Source organism: Vanacampus margaritifer, chromosome 2 (assembly GCF_051991255.1).
Source record: "Vanacampus margaritifer isolate UIUO_Vmar chromosome 2, RoL_Vmar_1.0, whole genome shotgun sequence".
In the NCBI taxonomy this organism is placed as follows: domain Eukaryota; kingdom Metazoa; phylum Chordata; class Actinopteri; order Syngnathiformes; family Syngnathidae; genus Vanacampus; species Vanacampus margaritifer.
This window is the reverse complement of record NC_135433.1, coordinates 35,531,589-35,543,910: the sequence shown is the minus strand read 5'-3', so window position 1 is coordinate 35,543,910 and position 12,322 is coordinate 35,531,589. Positions and strand designations below refer to the sequence as shown.

The 12,322-nt window shown below is 40.5% G+C and overlaps 1 protein-coding gene across 3 annotated transcripts; it reads right to left on the bottom strand.

Moving 5' to 3' along the window:
- Nucleotides 1-1,890: 1,890 nt before the first annotated feature.
- Nucleotides 1,891-11,946, bottom strand: plcd1b (phospholipase C, delta 1b). 3 transcript variants are annotated; one of them, XM_077556389.1, is made up of 15 exons: nucleotides 11,686-11,946; nucleotides 10,532-10,690; nucleotides 9,485-9,713; nucleotides 8,961-9,090; nucleotides 6,996-7,224; nucleotides 6,656-6,857; nucleotides 6,422-6,566; nucleotides 6,197-6,349; nucleotides 3,988-4,131; nucleotides 3,739-3,898; nucleotides 3,553-3,669; nucleotides 3,286-3,464; nucleotides 3,009-3,141; nucleotides 2,534-2,683; nucleotides 1,891-2,399 (listed from the first exon to the last, which is right to left on the bottom strand). In XM_077556389.1, exons 1-15 carry the CDS (start codon nucleotides 11,714-11,716, stop codon nucleotides 2,308-2,310), a joined length of 2,253 nt encoding a protein of 750 aa, XP_077412515.1. In that variant the 5' UTR covers nucleotides 11,717-11,946; the 3' UTR covers nucleotides 1,891-2,307. The 3 variants fall into 3 exon arrangements, with proteins under 3 accessions (XP_077412515.1, XP_077412513.1, XP_077412514.1); XM_077556387.1 differs by lacking the exon at nucleotides 11,686-11,946 and adding an exon at nucleotides 10,866-11,001; XM_077556388.1 differs by lacking the exon at nucleotides 11,686-11,946 and adding an exon at nucleotides 10,866-11,001 and having other exon boundaries at nucleotides 2,534-2,632.
- Nucleotides 11,947-12,322: the final 376 nt, after the last annotated feature.

Sequence of the window (12,322 nt, the reverse complement as noted above, 5' to 3'; positions counted from 1 at the left end):
GCAATTTGGCCCGCAACAAAAATGAGTTTGACACCTGATTTATGTCCATTTGTACATCAGCTGTACCGATATTCTGAAACATGGTGCCATCTTTTATATAACCCACACAAGAAATGACATTTACCTCTATTGTTGGTCGTATGGATCACGACATCAAAACGTCCACTTGTGTTTTCAAGGCAAAAGGCTGATCCTCCAGACATGTTCTCTTTGGCAACTTGTTTGCGATGTGTTTTGTTCATGATGGTTTCAGTGCAATGTCCTTTTTATAAGACTCTTCTCAGCATACAGATGATTTACGTGCTCTGAAAAATGTTTCTATCATTGTGATATTTTTCTACCTTTTGTCAGTATTTGGTTGAACAAGTTGCATCATAATCATGATCCCCTCAAGCATCCCCACCACTGCCTCAGCCTTTTTTGATCCTACTTGCTTGTGGTGGAGAGACACTCTGTCAGGTCTTTTCTTTCCTATTCAGGGGGCGCGCGCGTGCGTGCGTGCGTGCGCATCATTGCTTCCGGGTTTTCTTTTGGGCATCACCTCACTTAAAATATTCATCGTTTAGCTTATGAGTTCAGAGTTCCAAAACACTGAGTTCACTGTGCTTTTGTTCTTTGGTTGGTGTACGTCTAGAAGGGTGGTCGATTTTCAAATTTTCTCACTTTGTTTAAACACTTTTCAGTGCTTATTAGGTATGCGTGTGGTGTATGTACTTGTCACCCTGAACATCTTTTTTTTTGTTGTCTTATTTCTTTCCATAATAAATAAAAAACAAAGCTTCATTCAAACAAGTTTCTCATGTCTGAATGTTGAGCAATATTAGGAGGAGATGCAAGAAAATACTGTAATTTCAGATATTGCAGAAGGGCATTATCTGGAGGAAAGAAAAACTAAACTAAGGCGTGGGACAAAATACATAACTGTAGCTATCTCTCTGAAGAGGCTACTATATAACCAACACTACTGTTCAATGTCCATTTTGACTTTTTAAATATTAGATCTACACCACTGCGTAGCTTACGAACCCACGAAAACATGATTTCCAGCCATTACACATACAGCGATTACATTGAAAAGAATTTTCTCTCCTGGGGTTAAAAATGTCTTCATTAAAGACAGCTGTAAACAAAAAAATAAAGAAGTATTGCAATTTCTTTTCATACTGCAATTCCGCCAAGGTTTGAGTACATATAAAAAGGTATAGATGGCATTTTTGATACCGTACTTCCTCAATGCAACGCAAATGCTTCAATCATACGGTGAAAACAAACGGCGAATTGTATTGCTCTTTCATCGAATTAACCGCCATTTCGACCTGTGACGTCATATCGGAATTGTCAATATAAGTTGAATAATGGCTAAAAAAACTGACTTTCATACCACTTAACTTGAAATAGATTTTGTTTGGCCACTTGGGGGCAGCATACCCACTTTTATATGGTAGCCTATTCCCGTCAGGAAAAAAAAAACACAACTTAACTTCAAATTGTTCAGATGATCATTCAGAACAATTTGGGAACTATGTTATTCATTTTCCCCCCTCAATACACCTCCTAAACAGAGATTGCCTCCTTCCACATTCCTTGAACAAATCAAACCTTTCAATTTCCAAGTGTTACATTCATTTCAACAATTCAATTAATTGCACCGTGTTTCTGTTCAGCGTGTGACCAGCACTCACACATTTTCTTTCTTTTTTTTTACTGAAATTGCATTGTCTACACAGCAGTTAAGTGTCATTTCACTGCCACCTCCCGTTGCTTCCATTAAACATGTTAATGTGATGACTAAACTGCCCATAGTTGTGATGGTTGTCCATTTGATGTGAATGTTACATTGGACTTCCAACAAAGTGAAATGCAATGAATAAATACTTCAGTAGACATGTATTCATGTTTAAAACTTGTTCTTTAAAAAAAAAAAAAAAAAAAAAGTAATAATGATCCAAGAAAAATGAATCATACATGACAATGTACTCGTGACAGAGCATTTTTTTTCTACTGTCTTGTTGACCATGCATTGCTAGAATAACATTGCTTTGTGAACCTAGTGTATTACTACTGGAGCAAAACAAGTCCCTGAAACGTTTCACCGTGAAGGCTCTAACTTGCAGTATAGATGCTTTGCCATAAAAAAAAAAAAAAGTGGCATCGATCTGCTCAATTAACTGGAATAATGTCACGCAATAAGTTGATCTACAAAGAAATATGCACTTTAAAAACAATATTTTTAAAAAGTTGAATAAAATAGCTAAGTCATGGCTGTGTAATGGAGATGCATCCACGAACATGCCTGAAGGCGGAGCCTTATTCAGCATCGACGACCATGATGTGAACAAAGAGCGCAGCTGCATGGACAATGTGACCAGTTTTATTGAGCAGAGGCACGTGTCTGTATCCTGTGTGTGAACACAAAATGATTAAGCCAGTTAGGACCGCGCAAGTAGCTCAGCTGGGTCTGCTCATTTCAAACATAAGGCAGCCATTTCATGACTTTGCGAGGAAGGGGAGAAAAAAAAAAAAGTGAACTCACCCATCTTTAAACTGTCGAGTGGAAGTGTGTACTGCGCTATAAACTCGTTACCAGACGTAGAATCGTGGTCCTGGATGAGGAAGCGCACTAAGGCAAGCTCTGGTACGTACACATCAAACACAAAGTTTTCATTCCATTGTGGGTTGAAACCTACAACGATAACAAAAGAGAATGACCGGTATGCCCCGTGTGCTCACTACATTTCAAGAGTTTTCTTCCCTTTAATTTAATAAATAAATCAATAACAGGAATCTTTTTCAACCAATATCGATCTGCTGAAAAATCATCTCATCAAACCTGAAATCCAAACCTAATGTATACAATAGGTGCATTGCTGAAGTAAAGCTTTTTCAGTTCTGTCAAGGTGTGACATCATCTTTATAAAAAACACATTTTATATTGGATGTCATTAGATTATGCACGTGACTAGAACATAAAACGAGCTCTGTTGAATGTCCTGCATAACGTGCATTACCGTTGTTGTCAACGGTGCTCGTCTCTTTCACAGCCACATCAGCCGGCACTCCATAAACCTCCACCTTAACCAGCGGGTCAACAATGGACGATTTCTTCTTGTTGACTTTAGGCAGCTGCTGAGCTGATATAACCTGGTGATGAGATGACATTTCATTTCAATGCGTCTTTTTTAACACATTCACTGCCAGCACAGTTCAAATGGATTTTGGACGTCTATAGCCGTCAATGGCACTGAATGAGTCGAGGTAGAAGTTGCCATGACTTTCAAAGCGCACCATGACATGAAGAATCTTGTGCTTCAGCCACTCTCCTCGGGTGAGCGTGATGGGGTCAAACTCGGTGAGTCTGTTCCTCATGTAGGCCGGTTTCAGGATGTAGCCGCTCTTCCCGTTCACATGGAATTTGCCTTGGTTTAAATCCATGTCTTCGCAGGTCGTCTGGAAGTTTAGGGCCACTGGGACACGCAACGACATGGCGGTGTTTTCAAACAGAGCCGGAAACACTGCTCACGTGAATTCCTTTCGTGCGCTCTCCATACGTACCAATTTGGCAGCCAGCATTCCACAGGGGCACCGGGTTGTAGTTGGAGGAGTCGGTCCTGGAGCCAGCTGGATAGGTGCGGCTCAGCTTGTCCACATTATGGTTGACGTAGGCATTTGCTGTAGGGAACAAACAATGGCAGTCCATGAATCAAGCTCTTGTTTAATGTCGCGGCCGCTCGTCCTCACCCGCCTCTTCTGCAAGCCCAAAGGCCTTTTTTTCTTTAAAGGACGACATCTCGTAAAAGCTCAGGTTTTTCCTGGCATCCTCAAAGCCGTTGAAGTGGACGCTCTTGCAGTAGATCACCATGTCGGATAATTCTTTCGCCAGCTTCAGTTTCTTTTTCTTCTGCAGTTCAAATGAAAAATAAGAAGACCCTAACATAACAGAAGAGCCTACAAATGTTGACAGATTTTTTTCTTCTTCTTTGTACATACAGTTTCTTCCTCCGGTTCATCTTCATCGTCTGATTCTTCTTCTTCTGTTACTTCAGACTCATCACCAGCCGCCGCGTCCGGAGCAAAAGTGGCCTCGAGTTTGTTTAACTTCTTGGCTTTGATTAGGAACTTCCCCTTCAGTTCCTGGACAAGAATAATGGAGCGCAATTAAGAGCAGCACAACTTTAAAGTCAACCTCAAAAAATCTCTTGACAATAATATGTGTTATGCAGCCCCACTAGTCTAAATACAGTATTCTGGTTAATATTGTGTTAGTGGAATACGAGTTAAGCTTGCCATTTTTATCCATCTCAGGGGCGGCCATTTTACCCACATGCTGATGAGTGAAAATGACATGGTAGTTGTTCAGGTCTCAGGTAACAAACAATCACAGCTCAGCTTCAGAAAACAAGTGCGCTGCGATTGGCCGTTGCCTGAGCAACTGTGATGTCATCTTCAGTTGACAAGTGGCAAAACGGCCGCCCCTGGATTTTGCTGCATAACTAATTTTCCACAAATGTAATATTAACTCTTTTACCGCCAAAAACGTTTAATAAAATTCTAATGAATGCCACCCAAAATGTTAATTGACGTTTACGTTTTTTTCCCTCCTCAATGCAAAGTCTTGTGCAACGCTCCTTTTGTGAATGCATGTAAAAATCACAAAACAACCACTAACTATGGCCAGCAGATGGCAGCATTGTATCTCTTTTCAACGTTCTGCCGGTGAATGCGATTGCAGTGAAACATGGCGGATCTTAGGAAATAGAACATTTTCAAGGATGACGTAAATGATCAAAGCCTTTGTCACATTAAATCATTCAATTCACAGAGCGTCACTAAAAAAAATATCAGTGTCAAAGTCACTGTTGTGCAAAAATCATATCTTATCTAGTATCTTTTCACAAAAAAAGCTTGTTTTCTCCTTATCTTTTCAATTTTCGCTCAATGTCACTCAAATGACGAATTTTCAAATGGTGATTACTGAAGAATGGAATAAGGTAGAAACATACTTTTTTTTCCTAATGACCATCACGATATTTTATTTGGTACCCAGCATGTTTGTGTAGTCAAAGTACACTATATTTGGTTTGCCTTGGAAAGACGAGTTAAAATGCTCAAAATTGGCTGGCACTGTCGGGTTGTTTTTTTGATAACGTGGGGCAATAATCGGAATGTCATGTTTAGATATGTGAGGTGTGGTGGTGCAACAGATCACAAAAGTCACAGTTCGGATCGGATCAGCAAAAAAAGAAAAAAGAAAATAAATAACACAGTCTTCATTTATTTTGTAAAATACTTTTTCGCGGTAAATAAAATAAAAATGTCTAATATCGACCTTTAGGATTTAGGAACAACTTTAGGAGCAATACGAGGTAGAAACATTCTTATTTTTTTTTACATGGTCCATGTGTAAAATAAACTATTGAAGTATTAGTATTAAAGGCTTAAAGTTGTGTTCCTAAAATCTAAATGGCTATTTTTGACATTTTGAGTTGAATGTTGTTGTTTTTAAATGGGCAAAAGTGTTTAATAAATTGAATGAAGAAGTTATATTTATCTTTTCTTTTTTTAAATAATGAAAATACCTCAAAGTGCATTTTAAGGTACATTCCCTTCCTTTAAACATAGAGATGAGTGAATTACAAAGTAGCCTTGGTCCAGAATATTGAAAAAGAATTAACAGCTGCCAGCCGAGCACTCGTAGGTAATGCTAACAGATAGCTGCTAGCAACTTACGTCAGAGACCTCTGCCGTATCATACAATGACAGTGTAATTAATTAGCGGTTTCTTAGCATCCTAAATTAGCGATTGAATAGGAGTTTGGGATAGCGTTGCGTTCATACGATAAAGAAAGCTTAAATAACAACGTCTAAAAAGGGAAATCAAGCTAGCCATCACGCCACGACGTGGGCCAACTTCAAAGCAAAAGTCTACTAAGGCTATTTGCATTGTCGTCAATGTGTTATTTGGTAAACTAAACTTTATTTTGACGTTAGCCTTGGGCGGCGTGTTACGTTGAGTATGTTGACATGTCTGAATGGTTGTCTAGTGTGAAAGCGCGCTGTTGATTTTTTTCCCCACCAACCAATCCACGGATTGTGGGCCATCCAAACATAACACGGATCAATGATGATCCGTTACACCACTAGTGATGTCACATAACATTATCAAGAAATATTTAAGTGGTGGTTATGGGAAACACACCTCAGGAGACGGGAAGTTTGCAGGCATGCCGTCCCCGAGGGGGGACGTGACCAGTGCGCTGCCCAAGATGGAGCTCGTGTGTCGGGCCATGACTTCCTGCTGCTCCACACTGCAGTGGTTCTCCAGGGAGAGGATCACGGGGTATTCGGACGTCTGCAGCAAGCAGATACATCATTGATTGAAGCCACATGAGAATATATTTAATACTTCATTCAATGAGCGCACCTTGAAAGCGTACTCCTTGATGGCTTTAATGGCATCTTTGAAGAGGATCTTGGAGGTTAGCGTGTAGCCATGGTAGACGACGGGTTCGTCGTCCGATCCGTCCCAGCAGTCCAACTCCACGCAGCGACAGCCCATCAGCAGAGCCCTGAAAGAGCAACCACATTCTATTGCATGCATAATCGTTGTGTTTTATCTCAATACATCTGCATCATACCGAGAGGCAAAAGTGTTCACCTGACATAAGCCTCTGTACTACTGGGTCCTTTAAGTTGATCCTCCAGGAGGTAAGTGTTGTGCGAGGAGGAGATGAAATAGTGGTTGAGAGGCTGGCTCATGTCCTGGTACACGTCCATGTGCTGTGGGTCGAGGATCAAGGCATCGGGATGGTGCAGGTATATGAGGAAGCCGTCTTTCGTCAACACCTTCTTCTCCTTGGCTGGAAAAGGAACAAAGAGCACACGGTCCACACAGACCCTTGATGAAAATACGCAACACTTTTCATGCAATAGCAGTCAATACTGGTAATTGGCCAACTACGATCCCCTTGGAAGGATTTGTGATTGACATTTCTCACCTTTTTCATCCGGCTCAAACTTGTCAATAATCTTGTGTGCGTCAGCCAGGGTTGGCATCTCTCGCTGTTCCTTCCGCAGGAACTCCACCAGGTTTTCGGAACTCATGACACCGGCAGACCGCGCATACGTCTTGTAGATCACGTCGATTTCTTCCCGGAAGGTCAGCAGGTCGTAGAAATCTTTGATCTCCTCTCCAGACAGGTAGCCAGACTTCGATTTGTCGCATTTCTATTTCATGAAACGAGACAGTCCAGTAGGCTTCATATAACATGCACCCTTAAACTATATATCAATTAGGGGTGGGAATCTTTGAATGTCTCACAATTCGATTCCGATTTTTGGGCCTGCGATTCGATTCAGAATTGATTTTTGATTAAGAACGATTTTTGATTCGAAATGATTAGATTGACAATGATTTTTGCTTCAATCTATAGATGTGCAAGGAATTGTAATGATCTATTCCAGTCTGGCTCGCTAATGCGAATTATTTTATTACTCAAAAGAACGGCTCCAGTGCAAGAAAACAACTTTTATTAGAATAACTTGATCGTGACCTTTTCCTTCGACTCTCTAATGTGGCTACAACTCAACAGTGCATCAGGCCGCATGGAACCACACTGCTCCTAAGTGGCCAAATCGAGTACAACATGAACAGCGCTCCCAATAAAAGCACACACAAACAAAGGCAAGACAGTATACTTTTTTTTTTTTTTAACAATTTTGGGACATTTAAAATCGATTCTGAATCATACTAAATGAGAATGGCGATTCTTATGAGAATCGATTTTTTGGCACACCCCTACATCTTTACAGCCTGGTGAGCAGTAGGGATGTAACGATATCCAAACATTACAATACCATATCACGATATAATGCTCACGATGCAATAATTATCACGATATTGTGGGGAAGTTAGTGAAATGTGGAAAAAAAAGGTCACATTGTAAAAAAAAATTGGTCATAAGAAGAAAAAAAACAACACAATATTGTGCTTGACTATTCACAAGCATATTACGTTCCCCTTCATCTAACGATTAGCGAGGCTTTTAAACAAAGAAGGGCTAAAACATGCCCTATGAAAATTAACTGCACTAAAAAAAACTAGCCATCAGAGGGTGCTGGAACTGCACAAATGGAACTCAACCTGACTTTTTTTTTAACAGATGTGCTGCTTTTAATACAGTGACATGACGACAACAATATTGTGGCAGTTTTAATATCGCTATATCACAAATTGCCGTTATCGTTGCATCCCTATTGGGCAGTGTTCATTTTGACAAAAAAAAATTACATTTAGTTTTAGTAATAGTCTTTTGACTAAAATTAAAGTTTCAGTCATAATTTAGTCACCTGAATATATTAAAATTTTTAATCCAATTTTAGTAGACGAAATTGACAATTTATTCAATATTTTCCTTCAGCATACATCAAAACGTATTCACAAAATTATAACACCTATTTGTAACTATAGTTTAACATGCAAGACAAATTTAACACAACCGTGTCCTTATTGTTTCAATGAAACATGTTGAACTGACAATATGCCATCTTAAAACTGAGTTTTCACCCCCAAATTTTTTTAAAGTGCATAATTGTCTGAGATTAATTTTACAGCTGTACAATGAATGTAAATGCAGTGAACAGTTTGAGTGGTTCTTTTCTCCCTCCCACGTTTCATTCCTTCTTCAACTTCTTTGCTATGTTGTTTTCGTTTTCATCAATGACGAAATTGTCCATTTAAGTTAGCGTCATCGTCTCAATGAATGGCTTCTATTTGAGTTTTTGCAAAATTTTTGTCTGGAAAAAAAAATTGCGCCGATGACGAAAATGTTTCTTCAACAAGTACCATGACTTGCTGTAGCAACGTAAAATACAATTTCTTTATGAGCTTATCAACATTCTGTCTCCATCTTTCAAATTCTGATGATCATGAATAACTTAAAAAAAAGTCTGCATGGTCCAACCTCGAAGAGCATGTCTGCGTAGTCGTCATCCACGTCGATGTTGATGAGACGCAGGAAGCGCTTGACCTCTGACACGCTCAGCTTGTTATCTTTGTTCTCGTCTGCTTTGCTCAGGCAGCTGAAGAGCCAGCTGGGACGAAGGTTCATGTAAGGAAAGAATCCATCTGCCGCACACCGTCCTGTAAACGTGGACTGATAAATCAAGTACATTTAAACGGAATCTCTCTCACGTTTGGTACCGATTAGTTCAACTTTCACTTGACACCTGCAGGTGTCATTTTACCCCAAGCGGGTGTGTAAATATTTGTGTTGCCGGCAGCACGGACTGTACAGAAGTGCGGAGTTGCGGAATAAAACAACACACCCCGCCAAATCGCCGAATTACATCCGTCAGACCTCATCCAATCAGGTTGTAAATGATTGTGCATATTCAAAATCTCATTACATTGCCTACGTCACCCGTGGCACTGACTTGGCGTGTGTGCGTTTTGACTTCAACTTGTACTGCAGTGACAAAAGGATACTGTTCGGTCTTCTGCTGCTGGTTGAGATTTTTTCTGCTGGTGATCAATTTCTGAAGGCTGTCCACCCATTGCTTGGCCTCGTCGTCAGAGCTGGCGATGAGGTCCAAGTTCTTCCGGTGGTCGTTGAAGATAATGGAGAAGCAGCTATTCTCTATCTGCTGGTCCGTGTAATTTCTCAAACCCTCCGTCTGACGACCCAGTCGCACCACAGTGATGTCGTCGATGGAAACTGCGCACAGAGGGAAAAAAACCTTCATGTCATTTACAGCACAGCAGACAGAAAGTGTGGCAAATAGAATCAAAGTTTGTGTTCCGTTTTACTTCAATTTTGGTGTTATTACTGTTATCACTGTCTAAAATTAATAACTGCATGAACCAAATTTTCCTTCGACTAAACGGAATATAATATGGGTTGCTCTTGGCATAAAAGGAGATCAACTGCAAAGCTGCTGTCAAATAAGAGATCCCATGTTACAATGTAACTTGACCCGTTAGGGATGTTTTTGATTGAAATAGCTTTAGATTTCAGCAAATATAAACTCCTTATAAAGCACGTTTTTATTTTTATTTAATCATCACTGGTGAGCTTTGTTTAACAACATTCAAATCATTCTCAAACAGTTGACGACAATTATGCTGACCCCCATTTGCATATAGAGTATTAATAAAAATCCTAAATAATGTGAAACGTGGTGCAAGTAAATCCTCCTTGCCGTTTGGGATCTCCAACAAGCTCGTTGAATGAGCTTTTTAGGAACATAAACATGGCGTTGTCCCTGTATTGAAATGAGAATTTATGGGTGTAAACTTGGCGCACAGTTCAAGCGGGAAAACTTTATATGCCCTTTATTACATGCCCTACAACCGATATCTCCATGAAGGCACACCTTCAAACCGTATTACTGATATCACCAGCTAGAACCGAAATGACCTATTGCTGGTCTGGGATCAGCTCTACATCTTTACAATCTATGATGGAATATTCCAGTCAATAACGGTTTAAACATCTCTGATTGAAGGGCTCCACAAATTTAGAACCGCACTCACACGACCGGTGCCTCCTGAAGATTCTTTTAGATTCCCGCCACATGGTCTTGCAGTCTTCTTGGAGTTTGAAGTAGCGGTTTTTCTTCCAGGAAGAAGAGCGGACCTTGAGAAGATCTCCCCCCTGCAGGAGGAACTGGACATCAGTGTCTCCATCCATTCCTGAGAAATAGAACAGAGGAAATTTGAACAGATGGGACAGTCCTGTAGATTAGATTAAGCACCATGCAAGCACCTTATTTAAAAACAAAAAAAACAACAAAACAAAAAAAAACAACACAAATTAACGTCGGCAAGTCAATTTTTGTTACTTGCATGTCAACACTGTGCGGCCTACCCAAGAGCTTCACATTCTTTTCAATCACCTCCTGGACTTCGGCATGGCGCAGTAACTCCGGGGATGTGCCGAGTTTGGGTTGTTTACGCAGGCACGCCATACTTAATTGTTGGTTGGTAGTGCCCCCGTCTGCTAAAGACGCTATCTGTGTGTGTTAAAGGCGCGCCTGGGCAAGAAGCAGTACCAAAAGGGGCGTGTGCCAAGTTGCCAACCCCACTCAAAGTCCACCCGCAGTAAAACGCAAGACGTCTTCACTCATAAATGTCGTGTAGTGTGTACCATAGTTTTCGAAATAATTACTAAATAACATTTGGACCAATCGCTAAAGTTTATAAAATGACGTGGCGCCAATGCTTAAAAAAAATATTCAACGTTTATTTATTTTAGATGCAGTAAATGTTTGGCCGACGGCTCCCCCCTGTGGTAACAACCTGCTGTGTGCCATTTTGCCACCTCGCCTGACTTAAAAAAAATAAATAGTAAAAATGACATTCAACGTTTAAAGTCAAAAGCGGAACGTGCGTTTGTTTTTGACATATTCCAACGGCTCTTGAATCACCAGGTGTTCATTTGTTTATAGCGACTTTGCAACATGCGTGTGAGCTGTTCGTAGAAGGTAAACTACAAAAAGTAGGTGAATGGGGCACGCCTTTTACAAGTTTTTATGACTATACCAATAAAATCCAACTGGCGTTCCAAACTATTATTGAGGGAAAACGGAAGGGTGATGAACGTGCATTCGGCGGCGAAGATTTGCATTTGCGAAAACGTATAAAAACAGAAGGGTCAAAAACAGAATAATAAATGTAAACTATCTTACCATATTTGGTTTCGATTCCGTTCGTTTCCATCTTCTTCGCGGGTCTTAAAATTCTAATTTCAAGTGGGTCTTCTGTCCATGTGTGGTGTTGAACAAAAGTGCTGGCACTTGTGTGTGCGCGGCGTGCTCGTTGGCACCAGCACGACAGCACACCCAAAAGGCAGTGAGTGACACAGGTGGGTTTCAAAAGCCACTTCCTCCCGTGTGTGACAATAGTAATCAGCTCTCTGCTTTGCAGCCGGGCGGCCACCGGCTTGACGAACCTGCTGGGCAAGTCGTATGGGTGACGTCACATCTGGCGAAATTACCTGTGCACCTTTACGCCAGCTGGTTCAGTTTTGTATTCATCAAGTTAAAATATAGGCTTCACGCCAGCTGAGAATTTATCTAGCTTTATTTCGACTAGGTAGAGCTCCATCACATTTATTTAGTTACCGATTTTTAATTTTTTTATTGAAAACTAATTTTGGGTATCCATAGTTTTTCTACTTTGGGCTGCAAAAAGAAAAATCGACGGATGCAAGGGCACTTTAAGAATCCTTACAAACACGCTAAAACCAACCATTATTTGGTGTCCAAACTATGGCCCAGGGGCCATTTGCAGCCCACCACCCATTATTCAGTGGCTACTACCAAT